General features: G+C 41.1%; 1 protein-coding gene across 3 annotated transcripts in view; it reads right to left on the minus strand.

Moving 5' to 3' along the window:
• Nucleotides 1-1,092: 1,092 nt before the first annotated feature.
• Nucleotides 1,093-21,040, minus strand: part of RACGAP1 (Rac GTPase activating protein 1) — a 28,212-nt gene continuing 8,264 nt past the window's right edge. The window contains exons 3-17 of one of the 3 annotated variants that reach the window (XM_030322556.2): nt 14,977-15,179; nt 13,829-13,965; nt 12,822-12,891; nt 10,894-10,947; nt 10,139-10,219; nt 9,163-9,280; nt 8,715-8,845; nt 7,634-7,798; nt 6,290-6,385; nt 6,004-6,202; nt 4,590-4,695; nt 4,281-4,413; nt 3,929-4,064; nt 2,570-2,678; nt 1,093-2,248 (exon numbers count right to left, since the gene is read on the minus strand). In XM_030322556.2, coding sequence (XP_030178416.1) covers nt 2,173-2,248; nt 2,570-2,678; nt 3,929-4,064; nt 4,281-4,413; nt 4,590-4,695; nt 6,004-6,202; nt 6,290-6,385; nt 7,634-7,798; nt 8,715-8,845; nt 9,163-9,280; nt 10,139-10,219; nt 10,894-10,947; nt 12,822-12,891; nt 13,829-13,965; nt 14,977-15,179 — 1,814 coding nt within the window. In that variant the 3' untranslated portion in view covers nt 1,093-2,172. The remainder of the gene's footprint in view (nt 2,249-2,569; nt 2,679-3,928; nt 4,065-4,280; nt 4,414-4,589; nt 4,696-6,003; nt 6,203-6,289; nt 6,386-7,633; nt 7,799-8,714; nt 8,846-9,162; nt 9,281-10,138; nt 10,220-10,893; nt 10,948-12,821; nt 12,892-13,828; nt 13,966-14,976; nt 15,180-21,040) is intronic. The other 2 variants (XM_030322559.2, XM_030322557.1) reach the window with 2 other exon arrangements.

The following is a 21,040-nucleotide window of genomic DNA, read 5'->3' on the forward strand; positions in this document are numbered from 1 at the left end:
CAGAGGCAGCATCAGAACGGGGGAGGAGCAGGAGCCAGTGTGACGGCTACTCCAAAGCACCGGACCCTTTCCTTAAATCTCACATCAAGGCGACACAACTGAATTAAGAAAGCCCTCGAAAGTCGAGCTGTTCCACATGAAGAACTATTAAAGAAGTTGAAGGTGGGTACATATTTCCCTTTGCTAATATCAGAATTATTTTCACGGCTGAGGTCTCTTGGCCTAGTCCAAAACCGAGCAACTGGCTGCCAACATCTGACACACAGGACCATTTCCTTTTTCGTTAATGGGCCATCAGTTCCTGCATAGGGTAGTCTTGCCTTCACTAACATTCTACAATCCATTTGCTTCCTCCACATTAGTGACTTAAAATGCACCGAGGGGAGATACTACAGAACAGCAAATATGGAACCGGGCCAACACCAGGCTTGCACAGACGTAAGAAAAGAGATGGCATCTAGGACAAAGTTAAAACAATTAAAAATAAAACTTAACAGGCGTGTGTGTGTAAAGGGGGTGGGGGAAAGAGGAGAGAGGACCCATCCTCTTTCAATTTGCTGAGGCAAAATCTCCCTGCTGTGAGAGCTGCCACCTCCCGGGAAAAGAGCCAGTAGGTTGCCTCCTCTCTCAGCGGTTACATATTAAGCCTGCAACTGTTTACGCTCAATCTCAGATACATTCTGTTCACCAGCTTCAGAGTTCCAAGTGCAGGTGCCCTCAGTTAATCATCCCAGCTCACTCCAGAGGCACTTCCAGCAGTGAAGGATGTTCCAGGCAGTCAGCCAGCCAGAGTCGGTTTGTTTTTTTTTTTTTTTAACTGCACCATTCTGGTCCCTAAAGACTTGTTTAAAAAGTTTGGTTTTTGTTTAAAGTGGTTTCCTCAGATGAGAGGTAACAGTCAAAGGACAAATCTAGGACTTCAATTTGGACGATGAAAGACAATGAGGAATGAAGAAACAAACTCTTGGTGGTGACAGCATTGGGGGAGGGAAGGGAATGGAAATGAATAGTAGACCTAAACGCTGAGGAAAAATATTTTCTTAAAAAAAAGTGTTGAAGGTTACCTTCCAAGACAAGAAAATCAACCTCATAGTCATTTTGAAAAAACTATTTACTTTTTTCCAAATATGTGTTTTACAGAAAAGGGTCGCTATGGGTCAAAAACATTCTACAGAAAAAAGCATTTTTATAGATATTGGAAATAATTTTAATAAAAGAACAAGTTCATATTTATCTAGCTGTGGCTGTGTTCCATAGGAAGAGTTTAGCAACCAAAGTGCAAAGACAAAATGAGTGTGGCATTTCTTGCCACACAAAATATTGACAATCTCCCTTATAGCCTACTCTTAATTGCAAACTGGGACGCCAAATAGATGACATATGACCTTTAGAAGTAGGGCTCCAATGGACAAGGGGACAGGAGGGTCAAGCATCAGAATGAATTCAACCGAAGTGCAAACTGGCTTTGACCCCAGCCAAACCCAAAGTCCAGCCAGAGGCCCGTTAGAGATAAATACAAGTAGGAATATCACTTTTACAAGGTTGTGCCACTTAACACTATTAAACCTAATCGATCCAAATCAAAGCTAAGCAAACCCCCATTACTAGTTCTGTCCTCGTCCTATCCCATTTTTATGAAGGCTCCACATGATAGCTTAGTTCATGCCGGGGGAAGATCTTCCAAGTTCTCAGAAGGAGCCCTCCCAAATCCTCTGTCCAACCTTTTTTTACCCTGCCCTCCCACCTCCCACCCTGAGACAAGTCAATCTTAACAAAGAGGTGGGGATTCTGTCATTGTCTCAGGGAAATTAGTTCTAAATAACACCAGAGAAAGATCACTTCCATGAGCAGCATTTGGCTTTAAGCCAAGGGGATGCACCTTCTTCCAGCCTCCCCGCAAAATCACAACGAATTCTGTATCATCCTTTCTACCGCTGGAGAGATCTCCCAAGTTCCCAACAATGACTGCACAAGGTGTTGATATTACATTACTTGAGGAGAAAGAGAGGGAGATATATATAGTTTTAATAAAACCCCCATGCACAATTAAACTTGATTAAAAGCCTGGAGAATGCTAAAAGTAGTAATGAGTCCAGGAGGCTGCAGAGCGGAGAGTACAGGTGCAGCCTTCCTGCAGTCAGGAAATGCTGGCAAGTAACAGGAGACATGACTTCACTTGAGCATTGGAGAAGCAAAAAAGTTGCCTTGTCGTCCTAAGTTGGTGGCAGATTTGCTTTTGCTCCCAAATCTAAAGGAAAAGAAAATGAACTGAAAAAGGAGTCTATAAAAAAAGGTAAACTGTAACATTATTTAATATTATCATCTAAAAATAGGAAGCCCTCCACAACTACTCTGTAAATGACTCTTTGTCACCTGAGATGAGAGAGGGGAAACAAAACCTTTAGACCCTTTTAAAAAGGGGGTTGTTATGGCTCCAGATTACCTTTTAATGCCTACTTGCTAGCTCAGGTCTCATTCAATTTTTCTTTCAATAAGCTTCGGTGTGATAGGAAAAGAGGCCTAAGGAAGCAGCCCTATTTTACTTCCAAAGCCAGCCAGTTCCACATACCTGGGCGTGTTCTTGGTGAGGGTGGAGCGGACTCTCTGCGACAGGGAACTAGATGAAGGAGTCTTGAGAAGCTGATGCTCAGGAGTGGTCACGGGCCCCAGTAAACTCACTTTAATCAAAGTTAAGACATATTTTTAAAGGAGGCACAAAAAGGAAAGCACCCTTGTCAGTGGCCAGTTTTAAGTTGAGTATGCCATGAAGCACTTAAGAGCTAAGGTTAGAGGCCCAAAGTCCCAGAGATCATTTCAGTCATTGTCTTGTAACACAGCAGTATATCTTTTGAACTGTGCGGGCAACTGCTCAATGAATAGCTGACTTTCACTTCCTGATTGAGGCCATTCTCAAACTCCAGCTTTCACAAATCTAACATCTGATCATTTGGTTCTTACCTGTATTAGAAAAAACAGTATGCTTTCTTAAAAAGGATCTTGGGGCACCTGGGGGGCTCAGTCAGTGAAATGCCCGACTCTTGATTTAGGCTCAGGTCATGATCTCATGGTCATGGAATTGAGTGAGTCCTGCATCGGGCTCCACGCTGTGTGTGTGTGTGGAGCCTGCTTGAGATTCTCTCTCTGTCCCCATCTCTTTCCGCCCCACCCCTGTTCGTGCTCTCTCAAAATAAATAAATAAACGTTTAAAAAAAAAAAGGGATCTTGCAAAAATAAAGAATAGGTCTCCAATGCCAGTAAAAGTTGGAAGAAACCAGCCTCGTGCATTTTTGGTGGCAATACAAATTGGCAAAAGCCTTTAAGAAATCAAGTTGGTTATCAACAATAGCCAACGTATGGAAAGAGCCCAAATGTCCATCGATGGATGAATGGATAAAGAAGACGTGGCATATATGTTATAAATAACACCAATTCTTAATAGAACATGTAACTAAATTATAGTTTACAACCATAAAAGTGATACATAGTAACAGGAAAAGTCCTCACAATATGCTACGTGAAATAAGATCAAACTATATCTGAATTGTTACATTTTTAAAATATCCATATGTATATAAAGAAAAGGAGAACCATGTTTCATGAACATAAAAAAAAATAAGGATAGTAGAACTGTACAAATTTTCTTTAATGTTAGAATCCTCATAATGAATTTAAAATTTTTTATTGAAGAATATGAATTCCAAATAGCTCTAGCAAAGGCACGAAGAGAGTAAATAGCCAGAACTAGAGAAGAAGTCAGGTCCCTTAAGAAGCATAACTTGGGGGGCACCTGGGTGGCTCAGTTGGTTAAGCATCTGACTATGATCTCAGCTCAGGTCTCAAACTCAGGGTCATGAGTTCAAGCCCTACTTTGGCCTACTATTAAAAAAAAAAAAAAAAAAAAAAAAAGAAAGCACAACTCAGGCCTTACCTTTAATATCTGGGGTCTGTGGTGTTGAAAAGGCATTTGAATTTTCAATGACATGCATGGGGTCAACGTTCTCTTGTTCTACCATCATGAACCGACTCCAATATTCCAGGGGCAGTGAAAGCAGGCACTCTACCACCTAAAAAGCCACCAAACATGTTAGCACACCCCCAAACCTCAGGGCTTACCTCTCACCACTCTCTCATTTTATCATGTTATACAAGTTTTTATATATATATGAAATGTTACACAAGTTTTTGTGTATTTATGAAATACATTAAAACTCGCATAACATTAACACACATACGTGTTACACACACACACACACACACACACACACAATGCACTTCTCTACCTTGGGCTGACGTTTGATGTCCTGCAACATTACCACTGGATCTGGATTAGGCACAGCATGGGCAACTATGGTAGGCCCAAAGACTTTAGCCAGATTAGCCACATCCATTTTAGTATTTGGGCTCTGAGCCACTCTAAACAAGAGAACAGTCAATTAGAAGACTTTGTCCATCCACTTAAATGCAGACCAAAATATAAGATCTACCAGAAAACAATTCACCCCTCACGTTCCCTCCCTAACACCCAACCCACATTATGCTCCCAGTGGCAAATTCCCAACCTCTCAGAAACAAGTTTCTGCTGTACTCACCTCTGCAAGTGAATCATAAGGAAAGCTAATGTGTCTCTGTTGGCCTGGGGCAGGTCACCAATAGCCTGGTACATGGCAGCTTTGCTGTTGTCCTCATCTGGGATTTCTGTAAATGAAAGGAAAGCACCAAGAGGCCTAGACTTCTTTCTCTTGACAGCGGGCTTCCAAGTGATCGACCACAAAGTGTCATCTATACAGTAAGCTTCTGAAACTTCTGATTAGGTTCATGACTGAAACGAACTCCAGTTTCATTAACAAGCAGGACACTAGCCAACAGCTCAATATTAGAAATCGGAACCTTCACAAAAATCGGCCCCTGCAGTTAGGGAAAGCAGCTAGCAAGACTTGTGCTGGGAAGGCAGGCCTACAGCCGCAGCGACTACAATTACCAAGAAGGTTTTCATCTATAAAACATGTTCAAGGGCCCACTATGTACCAGGTACTATTCTAAGTGCTCAGGTAAAGTGGAATTAAGCAAAGACTTTGCCTCATGGAACTTACATTCTATTAGAGGAGTCAGTCAAAAAGCAGGTTATCTATCAGGTAGTGATACACAGGGGAAGCTAGAAAGTAATGGGAGCGGTTATTTTGGACAAGGTGGTCAGGAAAGGTGTTTTTGAGAACAAGACACCCAAGAAGAAACCCAAAAGAAAGAGAGGGAGGAAGGAAGGGCATATCATGCAAATACATTCCAGGCTGAAATAATAACAAATGCGAGGGCCTCAAGATGGGAGTGAGCTTGTCAAGTGCTAAGAGTCGCAAGAACCCCAACAAGTGGAGAAGAAGAAAGAAGGGAAGGGCATGGAGAGAAATGATGCTAGAGACGTAAGGAGCCGGCTCATACAGGTGGGGTCTTTGGGGCCATGTTAAGGGCTGTGGATTTTATTCCGAGAGTGATGGGAAGCCACTGGAGATACTAAAGACAGAAGGGCTATCATCTAATATAAATTTTAAAAGGCCCCTTCTGGATACTATATGAGGATCACAGTGTCGAGGGCCAGAGTAGAAAAGGGAAAACACTAGGTTCTTCTGTCACTCCAGGATGAGAGATGTCAAGAGGGGTAGTAGTAAGAGTGGCAAATTTCAATTTTAAGATAAATTTTACAAGACCTCTGCTGACAAGATTTGCCAATGGATTAAATGTGGTGTGGGGGAAAAGAAACCAAAGATGGCTCCAAGTTCAAAATGACAATCTCAAACTCTACCAAAAATAACAACAACAATAAACGCTGTTAGCGCCCTGTATAGTTTAGACAGGAAGAGGACAGGCACCAGGAACATGGATACAGGCATTCTTCATCAAAGTATTTGAGCATCTACTATATGGCAGGCACTGTACTGGGCAGTAAACAGAAGAGTCAAAAATTCCTGCCCCTGGGGCACTCACATTCTAGAATTAAAGAGCTACTCTTACCTGCTGCTTCCATGAAAGTCTTGTTTAGCCGAAAGGTCAGAAGGGGTTCTTTGAGATTTCGAAGGAAGTCCTTCAGGAGGCTACAGATAGCATGGATATCATCCACTTTGCTGAGGAGGGGTACAGTTTTCACTCTGAGGAATTTCTCTTTCAGCTCTTTTACTGTCCGGTCACAGCCAGAGATCCGATACAGGCCTGTCTATTATCAAGGTGACACTTTCAGAAAGAACCTCCTAATCATTAACACAAATTAACAGATTCACGCTCTCTGAATGTTGACTCTTACCTCTGTCAGCCCTCTCTGCTCAATCTCATTTACGCAATGGACAACAATGGAGGGAATCATTGGAGAAGTCTGGGACACATAATCTGCCAGGATTCCCTGAAAAGGGAGAGTTTTAAGTTATTATTTATTACCACTTAGACCAGCAAATGAAGGTGAATAGGAAAAACGTCTCCAAACTCATGCTCAGGTTGGGATGTCATGTTTACTTTTAAATTCCTGTTCCCAAAGCATACATTAGAACAGAGACTCTCCGTTTGTTGTTTTTTTTTTCCCTACCTCCACACCAGGACTGGTTTCTGGTCACGTACCACATTCTTGCATGAACAAGTAATATGACCACTATCTACAACTCTACTCCTGCTTCTCTTCTACTCAAGGGCCTCAGAAAACAAGCAATGACAAGATTACAGGTATAGCCTTTAATATAAACTAATTTATTATTCTAAAAAAGAAAACTTTTTACACTTTTATTACTCTTAGTAAGAAATATTATTTAACACAAGTCACAGTTGCTCGGGACACAAACATATCTGTAGGGGAGAACTCCATGGTTCTATATCAGAGTACAGAAAATTTGTAACCAATTACAGGCACAAATAAGAACTCCTAAGATTAAAAAAAGTAACATTTGATTTGCTGGGGGCTGGATAGCAGCATAATCATTTTGTTTTGAATCTTAACACTGGTCATACAATAAATAATTTATTAACAGATTGAATCAATGTTTAGAAATAAGCAATCTAATCTTAATAGCCTAGTATAGAATATCTCTAACATAAGAGAAAGTACATTCACAGATGAAATTACAGGATGGCTGGGATTTGTTTCAACACAATTCACTACACAGGGCCAGGAGGACATGGGGGTATTGATAAACCAAAATTGGACATGAAGTAGTAATCACAGAAGTTGAGTGACAGGAACCAGGGATTATTCTAATCTCTCTACTTCTGTATATGTTTGAAATTTTACAAAATAGGAATAGAGTGTGGAGGGGAAGGAAGAGAAGAGGAAAGGAAAGGAAGGGAAAGGAATAAGGAAGGAAAGGAGGAAAGGGAAGGAAAGGAAAGAGTATGAGTAGGGAAGAGGGGACAGGGTGGGAGAAAGGGAGGGAGGGAGAGAAGGGAAGGAAAGAGGAGTGTGGTGTAGAAAAGTTATTAAATAGACAAACCCAAGCAGGACTCTCCTGCAAATTAACATTTTATAATTTCTCTTCAACATTCATGGAAAAAAATATGCTTCGTATCACTTATTTTAGGATAAAAACAGACAGTAAGCTTTGGAAAAGCTAAAGAAGCCATAACACAAGGACAGCTCCCACAGCTGTCATACATGTGGTCATACCTCTCCAATCTTGACAGGTGTTCCTATCAGGGTAGGAATGCAGGGAAGGGGACAGCGGTCCCGACATTCTGGATGAGAGACCACACGACAATCTCGACACTTCAGAGACAGCTTGCCAAACTTTATCCGCTTTCCACATGGAACACAAGATTCAGGTTTAATAACCTGAGAACAAAAGAGAGCAGAAAGAACAGAACGGTCTGAATTAGAAAATTATCATCATCAACAACCAACAACCTCCTAATTCCTTTACACTTATTTGTGTAATTCTCGCAATAATCCTACAATATAGGTTTTGTTTTCTTCGTTTTAAGATAAGGGAATAGAAGCAAAAACAGCCTGTGTAACCTGCATAAGGTCATCCACCTGGAAGTGGGCAGTGTAGAGTAGTGGAAAGAATCTGCTGACAAGGAGTCACAGAACCTCCGTGTTAACTCTGCCACTTACTGTCCTGTGGCTCAACAACGCAATTGATTCTTCTGAGCCTCAGTCAGTTTGCTTGGGTTTTTATGAGGAAATCCAATGGGACAAATGTAATACATGCTATTTTTAAGAATACAATGTAAATATGTATCACCGAAAAGCATATACAATTGTTTCTGAAAAATTGGCTTTGTTTTAATTTAACATTACTCACAGAATGGAAAGATACACACCTTCTGCAACCAGCAGTTAGCCCTGATAAGTGGAAACGAAAGAAGGAGACGTGACACTTAACTTTCTAACACTAAGTTATTTAAATCTGCTCCTGGTATATATTAATTTCACAATCAAAAAACTAAGTGTGCCCTAAGGTGCCTGGGTGGGTCAGTTAAGCATCCAACTTCAGCTCAGGTCGTGATCTCATGAATTGTAAGTTTGAGCCCCACATCGGGCTCTCTGCTCAGTGCAGAGCCCGCTTTGGAAACTCTGTCCCCCTCTCTCTCTGCCCCCCCCCCACTCATGCATGCTCTCATGCTCCCTCTCTTTCGAAAAAAACCCAAAAACTAAATTAAAATTTTCCATTAAAAAGATAAATAAACAAACATTAAAAGAGAAGAAAAATTAAGTGTGCCCAAAAGAAGGAGAATCACGGATCTACCGTCTTAGAGACAAAGTCATGCAGGCGCATCCCTCCATTATTCTGTGGAGTGCCGGAACTGTCTGTCTCCGTTCTTGGCTCCAGCTGCCTGCTGCTCAAGGTAGAGTCGCTGTTCCAAGGTTGTAAGGTACCTAGAAAACAACCAACTTTAAGCCTTTGTGTCTTAATATTTTGTCCCTTATGAATTTTAACCCTGATTCTAAAATAACTGGTAGACAACCAGTAATTTGTAACCATAATCAGAAGTGACTACAACAGCTATGCAGAAAAATCAGTTCAAGAATAACAAGTTATACACAAGTGGCCTAGGCCAGGCTAGCAACCCAAAGGCAGAGTATGATACTGTGCAGAAACATGCAAGAAACGAAGGAAGGATTCTAAAAAACCAAGTCTCCCCAAATTTTACCAGTTGCTTTACACAGGCAATTTAACCAAAAACCCAGCGGACCTGTTTTCCTTCGGCTTCTTGTCCAATATGGCACAGTCTCAATTGTAGACACAGCTTCAATGGGCCCGCCATCATTGGGAACAGTCACTGTAGTTTTTGCAACTATGGATTCATTCCCCTGAAACAAAAACAGAAATGAGCGAAGAATAAACATGTGAATCTAATTTCCTCTCCGCTAAACACCCCTCCATAGGGTGTTTTGGAGTGGTTGAAAAGTTCCTGAATCTTGGTCAGGACTTAAGGACCCAGCTCAAAACACTCTTAAGTTGAAACCTCATACTTCAGAACAAAAAAACAGGGGCACCTGGGTGGCTTCATCAGTTAAGTGCCCGACTCTTGATTTTGGTTCAGGTCATGATCTCATGGTTGTGAGATGGAGCTCCCCCTCGGGCTCGGTGCTGGGCTGGAGCCGACTTAAAATTCTCTCTCCCTCTGTCCCTCTCCTGCTCACACACACACTCTCTCTCTCTCAAAAACTAAAAACTAAATACACAAATAAAAATAATATTGAAAAAAATATATACAGGGGCGCCTGGGTAGCTCAGTTGGTTGAGGCTCCGACTTTGGCTCAGGTCATGATCTCACGGTTCATGGGGTTTGAGCCACGCGTCGGGCTCTGTGCTGACAGCTCAGAGCCTGGAGCCTGCTGCTTGGATTCTGGGTCTCCTCTCTCTGCCTCTCCCCCGCTCATGCTCTGTCTCTTTCTCTCTCAAAAGTAAAAAAAAACTGAAAAAATATATATATGTGTGTCACAGAGGCACACATACAAGCAATGAAGAATCAAATATAAAGCTGAGAGTTGTTTATTCAGAGTAATTCCATTCATAAGGATGATGAGGATCCTATTACATTGAAAAACTCACCAAATCTCTCTCTCAAAATAACACTGCAATGTTGACTCAGGATTTTTAATGCTTGGGGCCACTAATCTCTGATGTGTTCACAACCACAATTCTCTTGGCCTGAATCTTCTTACCTGGTCTACTGTGGAGCCAATGGAACGAGTCTTCTTTACAGGTCCAGGGGGACCATCAATGAATTGTCGGCTACTAGAACGCTAGAAAGGAAACAAAGACCAATAAGTTCAGTGCCAAATAGAAGATCTGAAGCACAGAAGACAAAATTATTCCATTAGACAACCTGGTGCAAGTCCTAGCTACCAGGGCTATGGTAAATGACAATGTGCTCTCTCCCATTCTATTTCCATTTCTTAAAGCTTACATTGTACCAATACAAAAGTGCCCTCAGTGCCCTAGAAGAAACAAGCAAGCTTTGGAAAAATCTAGATGACAGCACCAGAAAGAGTACAGCTGTAATCCTATCTAAGTACATGAAGACTCTGGAAACATATGAAGTACCCTGAACAATTGCACACAGACAGATCTCCGCATATCCCATTATACACACATTTCATCTGAAAATTTTATTACAGTACAAAAGTACTGCGTAAAAATACATATGACAACTCAAAACAAACTTAAGCATATCCTTTTCTACCCCATGAATGAACTGAAGCAGCCAGAACAGTGAAATAGGACAAGATTCTGTCCTGAGTTCCCACCTTAAGGAACATCAATGCTGCCCCCCAGCATAAATTCATTTTGTAGTCAGTGTTTAACAATGACTAGAGCAACAGCTCAGGAATGCTGTATCTAGGCAAAAATTCTAGAGAAAATCTTTTATTGCTATTTTGTAAAAACGGCAACAAAAATTAAACAAAACCATACCTACCCTCTTTTCTCTCTTCTTCAGTTTGAAAGTCTTTACCAAAGAAGAATCCCAATCCTGTTGACAATTACAGTGTATTAATTCTTTCCTGTGGTTAGGCCTCCCCTAAACCCTGTGCAAATAAACTTACAGAGAACTTTAAAGGCTTTCTGACTCAGGCTACCTAACTTACAATTTGAGGAGAGGGGGAAGGGAGGGTCTCAAGTGTAGCTACAGAGCGATAGTATGTTAACATGCTTTCTTTCCAAAATTGAAGCTATTATAATAGAATCAGGAATCAATACCTCAGAGGCAGAAAAGGTTAAAGAATCAACTTCTGTCGTGATTATCTCCAGTGCCTGGTCCTTTATTTCTGATTATTTTTGTAATTAGTTTTAGAACTTACAGAATCTTAGGCGCTATACTGATCGTGTTGTATGTGATTCTTGCTCTTAAGGGATTATTATTACTTAATCAGATGTTCTGCACAATATATACCCACTTTAGTTCCAGTTTAGGTTTTGTTTCTCAAACATCCCTCTTCCTTGGGCCCCAACAAAGACATTCACCACTAAAGAATTATTTTTTACTGTAGTCTAGTTTCACTTCACTTATTTTAACCATTTACATTCAGTTTTAGTAGCTACCTGTAACTTCCTTACTCCTCATAATCCCTTGAAAACACAAACCCCAGAAACAGTAGTACATAGCAAATAGTAGCTTAGCTAAATAAATTTAATCTCTCCAATTCACAGTCAAGTAATTTAGCTACTCATGGTTTGATTCAGTTTCGGTTACAACAGATATACCATAAATAGGTCTAGCTCCAAAATCAGCTATGAATATGTTCTACTTTTTTTTTTTAAGTTTTTACTTATTTATTTTGCGAGAAAGAAAGAGCCAGAGAGAGGGAGAGAGACAATCAAAAGTAGGCCCACACCGCCAGTGCGGAGCCTGATGTGGGGCTCGAACTCAAGGAACCATAAGATCATGCATGACCTGAGCTGAAACTAAAAGTTGGACACTTAACCAACTGAGCCACCCAGGCACCCCATTCTAGTTTTATTATATATTCCAGACCTATTCATATCATTCCTTATTTCAAAAAGGGGTACTTAGTATTAGTACTTATATCTATAAAATGGCAATGATTTCCTCAAACACTGATTTGGGACACAACGCTCCTAACCCACGTAACAAGTAGCTGTCACTTATTTCGCTATCAGAAAACCAACCACGGATAACCTCCTGATTTATTGATTTGCTAGCTTTCAGCCAGCAAAACAGGAAAGATACACAAACCAATAAACCACCAGCTTCTGAACATCAAACAAAGACTGAAATCTCAGGAGATGACCTTTTATGCAGAAACACCACCTTACGTTAAGAAAAAGGTGCTGCCCCACAAAAGTAAGGTAACAAAGAGTTTAGATACATTAACCACTGTTGAGCAAAGCATTATAGAGTGTCTGGAAACTCTTGTCAGTCTTCTTGGCAAAAGTTCCAGAGCATTGGTTTCTTTCTAATTGTGAAGTTAGTTTTCCTCAAGAATCAAACTAATTCTGAAATAAGGCACAAGTCTATTATTTCCAAGAGCAGAAAATAAACCCTGACTGGGTAGAGTCTGGGTAACTTTTTTTTTTTTTTATTGCTAGCTGGGGCTTTTTAATAAGCCAAGATATAGTCAATTAGTACAAGTAGTTCACAGATCCGCTAAAGATATTTAACCTCATGCCAAACCCTGAATTCTATATTCTCGCTTCCAGAAACTAAATGTATAAGCCAGTCTCTTACAGCTCGTGTAGACTTTTATCTTAAAACGCTAGCTCAGTATCTATAACACATCAACTATTAAAACAGTAATAAAGGAACTTCAGAGGACAGGAGATATTCCTAAGGGAGCAGGGGTTGAAAAAAAAAAAGACAATTCTCAGAGATCAAATGTTCATTACCAGCGATTCATCAGTCTTGTCAAAGCTGATATCTGATAAAATGGAACCAGATTCGTCAATAGTTGACAATCTAGATGAGGCAAACAATACAGTATTAGAGAAGACTGTGAATACAAAATCCATGAACACCCAGAACGAGTCACAGTGGTCATGTAACACCAGCAATTTCACAGCAGTACTTTCCTATGGAGACAACTACAAGCTCAAAGCCTAGTTGTGGTGGTTGCTTGCTATGGTTTCCGTGGGAGAGCGCAGCTGCACGTGCATGAGTACACACGCAGCAGGCTGCTTTTTCAGCAAAGACTTCACAGCAGCAGTTGAAAGTTACAGTTGGGAGCATGGGTGCTACTCCCTGCGGAATAGACTACTAAAAATTCACAGGCAGAAGAATGAAGTTTAACCTGATCCTAATTGTGGTTGCTTTCTACAAGAAAGAGTATTACCCAGCATTAGCTTTTGAAGAAATTAAGCCCATATATCTTCTCAGTTATAAAGATTCCCCATAAAACAACCAAGCAACAAAATAAATAGCTTTAAGAGTGCTGACCTTTCCCTACGTATTGTATTGGGGGTGTTAAATTCAAAGCCTGGTTGAGACTATTTAAATAGTGATGCAGTGGAACCAAAATTATGGTCTGGTCTTGTCTAAACCCGAAGAGCTACAAGAGATCTCTGGAGAGTAAACACTGAAAGTATTGCTGAACTGTCACTTTCACCTTTAGGTTTCTTAGCAATGAGTAGGATTAGTTATTGATGTGCAATTTAGCGCCAACATCAAAATTTTACCCAGGGTGAAACCACATCCTAAGGAAAGATCAAAAACAAAACAAGATAAAAGAAATAGGGAGGCCCTTGTGCCTTTATTTCCCACCCACCCTTCCTCCAAAGTCTTTTTCTGCTTTATTCAGCACACATTCCAGAAGCTGTATATTTAAGAGTTCAGATAACAAGAACTTCTGACAGCTGCATTGCTTGTGATCAGATAACAACAGATGCAGTTTCCCCACCTTTTGTTCCCAGCATTGCCGCTGGATGGTTGGCCCCTGTTGAGAAAAGCCAGAGCTGATTTTTGCTCCTCACTTAGTTGAATGCTGCCAGATGTGTCACACATGAGCATCTCTCGAATCAGCTGAATCTGTCTTTCCTGCAGACCAAAGCAGAGTAGAACATCCTAGCTAACCAGGGGAGAAAGCTTCACCTCAAATTTATGGGACAGACAGACCAGAAGACATTAAAATACAGCATTATGCAAATGAGCCTCCAGGAAGTCTGCTACACCAATAGCATATTAATTCACATCAAGCCCAGATTGTGCTTCTGATTTCTGACTGGTAAAATGAACTCCATATAGAATAGTGGGGTTTCTGCTACTAGACTTTTGGGTCAACCTGCTAATCCAAGACAGTATTGCAAAATGAGAGTCCTAAAATAGATTTCACATAGCAAAAACAATTTAGTGTCATTTTATCAGGACAATTATTGGCCTCTTTTATGGATCAAAGCAGCCACCCACCTTTCTAAACGGTGGAACAAAATGCATTAAAATGGATACAAAGCTGTGACGCACTGGAACCAGTCAATTTGAGCTTACTGAGGCATTTAACACTGTACCAAGATGGATTAGTGCCTCCTCGTAAAGGCTTTCCTTTGTATCATGACCCACCCTGGTACATCAAAATGATAGTGTTCCCCGTTAGTCACATTGCTCAACTGGCTGAATACGCCCAGCCCCTGACCCTGAATCAGGAGCGGTAATGAAGGAAAAACCTAAGAGTTGTCTTGCCTGTATCAATAACAAAGTACCAGCTACTGACAAAAGGATGAGGACATTCTGGGTAGCAGAAGAGAGAGCCAACATCTTGTGACAGATCAAGCATACTAGGAATTCCCTAGTTTTCTCTAAATTCTCATTTGAAATGTATTAAGTCAGAGTTTCAAGTGTAAAAGAGAAAAAAAATTTCAATTTCAACCTATGAAGAACAGGATTTCCTACACTGCAATTTCACCTCCCATCAAGGCCAAGTTGTCATTGGACAGGTTGCTTTTAGTTCTATAATGTGGAAGAAAGGGAGCGTAACCGGCGGGTGGAAACGTTACCAGATGACGCTGCCCCCTCCCCCCACCGCACGGTTCTGGCATAGAGAACAATACACACCAGCTTCTCACAGTCAGCCTCAGCTCGCTGTCTCCGTTTGATCTCGACATCCACCTGATTGCGTGCGTGCTTCAGCTTAACATCCAGCGCACTACGCTCAGTCTCTGCTTTCATCAAAAGATCCTTGTACTTCCCCAGCTCATGGTCTGTTCTCTGCCACTTTTTACGGAAATCTTCAAAGTCCTTTGCCAACTGGATGAATTCTAAGGAAAGGGGGAAACTTCAGTCATTCAAGCACCAAACAGGGTACAATGCTCTAACGAATGAGTCCTCTAGTTAGTTTTCCTCCAAATTTTTAACTAAGGGATCAGCTAGACTCTGGGCAAATCTACCTGAAAATAACCAGGAGCAGGTCTGGATATATGTTCATCACCCGACATGTCAGCTTTGTGGAAAGCAATTCCTGTTTCGATAGGCTACTTACTTTGGCTTAGCCAGTGGCATCTGCTATGGAATAAGGAAATCATTAGTCACCTGGCTCCAGATGTAATACCAACACTGAATGCTCCTGAACAGAAGGCAATCAAAGGGGGATACCTTTGGGGCAGCTGTCACGCACCAGGACAGTTACAGCTATAAAACAAAAACAGCCTCCTTTAGAGTCACGCATTGTTGCGCCAGAGAGACGTTAAATAGCAAATTCAAATATAACTGCTGTAATATGCTCCGGTAGATGTAGATTAATATTATAGATGTCTGGGCCTGCAATTCCATTCAACTATATAATTATACAAATATTGATTTGAAAGTAAAGAGCCAATTTGCTTGTGCTGTTTAACACTGCCCTGAAGGGTATGCAAACATTTATGTGGGAAAGACACAGTAAGAACAGATCATAGTAACTTAGGGTGAGTCACTGATGGCAGAATGTGGACTCTCCTCAAATGTCTGCAGAGACAGCATCACTTCCAAGGCAGTGCCTCAAAGCAGGATAACCCTGGTGCATTCACACTTGCCACCTGCTATTTGGCAAAGACTATTCAACACTGCCTTCCTATTTTCCAGTTACCTTCAATCTATCTCTAGGCATCACTCCCCACCACAGTCATGGAGGAAGTTCCCAAGGTGTACATCTGCTGCTGGTCAAACTAACCCAGTTTACAGTCGAAACTAGGCCACAGGCACACAAAGCTAGCAGATTCTTGGGTAGTAAGGGCACTTTTCCTATTTGAATTTAACCTAAGAGCACAGAAACATGAATACAGTGCCCTTTTAAAGCAGTTTTAATAATTTGACTAAATTTCATACCTACAAACTAGGATGCCAATTCAATCTAGAAAAAGCAAGTCTTACACATAAGGACACTTCAGTTTATAACAACAGGTTTTAGCAGAACAGGGTATTATGACCTAGTTATCTTAGACAATGCAAATATCAAAGATACACACACACACAAGTATGTAACTACATATAGCTTTAAATGGTATGCTGGTTTTGTTAACAGTTTAGAACACATTACTATGTTTTTTCCTCCTGAATTTAAAGAAAAAGAGGGGCACCTAGGTGGCTCCATCAGTTAAGCATCCAACTCTTAATTTCAGCTCCGGTCATGATCTCATGGTCCTGTGAGATTGAGCTTCACGTTGGGCTCTGTACACTCTCCCTCTCTCTCTCAAAATAAATAAACATTTAAAAAAATAATAAAAGAAGGGGCACCTGGGTGGCTGAGTCAATTGAGCGTCTTACTTCAGCCTGGGTCATAATCTCACAGTTTGTGGGTTGGAGCCCCACATCGGGCTCTCTACTATCAGCTTGGAGCATCCCCCGCTTCAGATCCTGTCTCCCTCTCTGCCCCTCCCCCGCTTGTGCTCTCTCTCACAAAAATGAACATTAAAAAAATAAAGAAAAAGAAAGAAAAAGAAAACAAACAATATTTCCTTTTGCATATTTATTTCAACAATGTAGACTCACAAAACTTTTTTTTTTTTTAATTTTTTTTTTTCAACGTTTATTTATTTTTGCGACAGAGAGAGACAGAGCATGAACGGGGGAGGGGCAGAGAGAGAGGGAGACACAGAATCGGAAACAGGCTCCAGGCTCTGAGCCATCAGCCCAGAGCCCGACGCGGGGCTCGAACTCACGGACCGCGAGATCGTGACCTGGCTGAAGTCGGACGCTTAACCGACTGCGCCACCCAGGCGCCCCAATCACAAAACTTTTTTAAAGAGCTCGTTCTTAGCCACATTCACTCTGGCAATTCATCAAGTGGTACACTTTACGATTTGTGTACTTTTCTGATGTATGTAATAGCACTTCAATATCAAGAAATAAAGAACAAGAAACACACTTTTCAACTATACATCCAAAATCTTTCTAGCTCCACATTGAGGTCAATTAAATATTTCTAAATACAGTGCTGCACACACACTCAAATATTTAGTGAATTGAAAAACAATTTTGAGGAAAGATTTCCATTGGACCTAATTGTGCTGGTTTGTTTGCTCTTTAGGATACTCCTCCTTGAAGTCTTGTTAAATTTGAGTTTTAATCCCTATTCATTGTTAATTGGCATATATTATAGGTCCAACCAAATTGGACAAAGGAACTCAAACCAAATAAAGTATAAGTACATTTCAAGGGAAGACTTCCTATATTCATCGTACAAAGGACTAAATCATTAGTGCAACTTGATTTATGTTAGACCAAAATCAGAACATCTGTGTACCTACGATACTACTTACATACAATTCTGTTATGAATGAACTAAGTTTGCTAGAATGGATCAAAATGGCATGTTAGGGACATGGGTGGCACTGAGCCACTGGGTGGCTCAGTCAGGTGAGCATCTGACTCTTGATTTCGGCTCAGGGTTGTGGGATCGAGCCCTACACCAGGCTCCACTCAGTGTGGAACCTATTTAAGATTCTCGCTCTTTCTCTCTCTCTCTCTCCCTCTGCCCCTCTCCCCTGCTCACACCATCTCTCTAAAATTAAAAAAAAAGAGGGGGGGAGCACCTGGGTAGCTCAGTCAGTTAAGCATCCAACTGTGGCTCGGGTCAAGATCGCAGAGTTTGTGAGTTCGAGCCCTGCATCAGGCTCTGTGCTAACAGCTCAGAGCCTGGAGCCTGCTTTGGATTCTGTGTCTCCCTCTCTCTCTGTCCCTCCCCTGCTCACACTCTGTCTCTCTCTCTCAAAAGTAAGTAAACTTAAAAAAAAAAAAAAAAAAGGCACTTTACATCACAGATCAGGAAAAATTTTGATGTTGGAGATCAACAAACATGGAATTTTGGGGACGCCTGGATGGCTCAGCCGGTTAAGTGTCTGACATAGCTCAGGCCACGATCTCACGGTTTGTGAGTTCAAACACCGCATCAGGATCTCTGCATTCAGCACAGAGCCTGCCTTGGATCCTGTCCGCCCTCTCTCTCTGCCCCTCCCTGGCTCACACACGTGCTCACTCTCTCTCTAAAAAAGTAACAAACATTTTTAAAAAATGGCATTTTTTGGTCAGTTTGTGAATCACAATGCAAATTAATGTTAGCCCCCGTCATGAACTACATGTACAAAAGATTAAATTCAAATTAGCTCCTCTAAAAAGTTATGTATATATTAAACTATGAAATGCATCTATCAGAAAGGTGGTAAGAGAAAGGAGAATTCTTTAAAACAAATTGAGGATTGGGGTGATTGGGTGGCTCAGTAGGTTAAGCATCTGATTTTGGCTCAGGTTATGATCTTACGAGTTCAAGCCCCACATTGGGCTCCATGCCTGTGATGCAGAGCCTGCTTGGGATTCTCTCTCTCTCCCTCTCTGCTCCCCTCTCTCAAAATAAACAAACTTAAAAAAAAATTGAGGATAATCTTTAAACACACACACACACACACACACACACACACACACACACACAAACAGAATTTGGTTCATAGTTTAACAAATAGATTAAAACAGTCCCACAGATCTCGTTTTCTCAGCTCACTCCTCCTGGGGCCTTGCACAGGCTCTTCCCTTTGTTTTTCCCCCTACTCTCTGAGCTTCTTAAGGGCAAGGGCCCTGTGTCTCTTTTATTTCCAATGCCTTATAGTGCACAGTAGGCACTTTATTCATTGAACAGATAAATGAAGAATTGCTGCTCAGATCAAATTTATTTATTTATTTGTGAAATGTTTATTTATTTTGAGAGAGAAAGAGAGTGCAAGCAGGGAAGGGGACAGAGAGAGAGGGAGGGAGAGAGAGAATCACAAGCAGGCTCCGCACTGTCAGCGCAGAGCCCAATGCGGGCTCAACCTCAAGAGTCAAACGCTTAACTGACTGAGCCACCGCTTAACTGACTGAGCCACCGAGGAGGTGACCCCAGACCAAATTTAAACTCCAGGCATCCAAGCCCACCTCACCATCTATTCAAACTTACCTCCCACCGTTACACATTACTCTTTCTTGTCCCTGCTCCCAGAACAGACCCATGCTCATTTCTGCCTTCTCTCATGATCAAGCTATGTACTCCAAACAGAATGCCCTACCTACACTCTTCTTTATGTATCCATTCTTCTAGTCCCATCTGTTCCATGAATCCTTTCCTAATCTGTTTGCTCCACATTACTTTTTTCTATACTTCCCAGAAGCATATATTTTAATACTTGTTTTATCTTCTGTTTCATAAGAAACCTGTCTCTGAAACTTAAATACCATAATCTTCTTGAAGACAGGTCATGTCATACACACTGTAATATCACCTAATATATAGCATAGCACAAACCCAGCATTGTGTTAGCACACAACAGGCACCTGATAAATATTAATTATATTTATTCCTAATTTACACACCAATGACCTCAAAAAATTTCAGGCAGCTCATGATAAAATAAAAATCATGTAGACTAGGGAAAACAAAGATAACAAAATACCTAGGCTATTAAAGTCATTTTATTTGAATATTAACCTTCACTCTGATATTTCAGGAATCTAGGACTTAGCTTTAAAAAAAAAAAAAAACTATACAAAAAGGAGAGAGAAGAATGAAGTTACTATGATGAAAGACAAGAATAAGGAGTCTGGATACTTAGTCATAGGAGGAATTCCTAGGACCAAAGAAGAGGACAGACTTAGGTGGTTGCAGAAAGGAGATTCTAAGGGAAACATGGGTAGCTTAGATGGTTAAGCATCCAACTCTTGATTTCATCCGACTCCGTATTGGGCTCTGTGCTGACAGCACGGAGCCTGCTTGGAACTCTCTCTCTCCCCTCTCCCTGCTTGCAAATGTGCGTGTGCCCTCTCTCAAAATAAATAAACATTAAAAAAAAGAAGAAAGAAAGAAAGGAGATTCTAGAGTCTAGAAAACACGAAACCACTCTATTTCCTCAAAAGCCAACGTTCTGAGTTAAGGATCTGGAGAGGGAGGAAAAACATACCTCTATTCTATAACAGTAATCAATGGGAAGATAAAAATGTGTTTATAAAACAAAGATACCTGTAAAAATAAATATCTTTTTTTTTTTTGGCATAATTACTTCCAAAGTATTTTCACAACTGGTATCTCGTTTTATCCCCCAAATGCTCATAGCACTCCCACAAAGAAGATAAAGACATTTGAATTCCTATTTTACAGATGGAGAAACAGACACAAAAATAACAGTTAAAAGCCAGCACTAGTTATTGAGATTCTAAACCTCAGATTCCTCCCTCTGCCCCCACATCCTATCAGCTGCCTCCTCCTAGAGATCTTATTACCACAGTCTCTTCTACCCCTTTCCCCTTATTTCCATCTTTACGTCACAAACACCATTCCAGGGGTGACTGGGTGGCTTAGTCAGTTGAGCATCCAGCTTCGGCTCAGGTCATGATCTCACGGTTTGTGAGTTCGAGCCCTGCGTCGGGCTCTGTGCTGACAGCTCAGAGCCTGAAGCCTGCTTCTGATTCTGTGTCTCCCTCTCTCTCTGCTCCTCCCCCACTCGTGCTCTCTCTCAAAAATAAATAAACATTTAAAAAACAAACAAACAAACAAACACCATTCCAGTTAGGGCTTCTCCTGCCTCTTTCCTGAGCTATGGCAACTGTGCCCTCATCGGTCTCCCAGCCTCCACCTCTGCTTGGGTAATCTTCCAAAAGTTCTGCTGGGATCATCCCATTC

Source organism: Lynx canadensis, chromosome B4 (genome assembly GCF_007474595.2).
Source record: "Lynx canadensis isolate LIC74 chromosome B4, mLynCan4.pri.v2, whole genome shotgun sequence".
Classification (NCBI taxonomy): Eukaryota; Metazoa; Chordata; class Mammalia; order Carnivora; family Felidae; genus Lynx; species Lynx canadensis.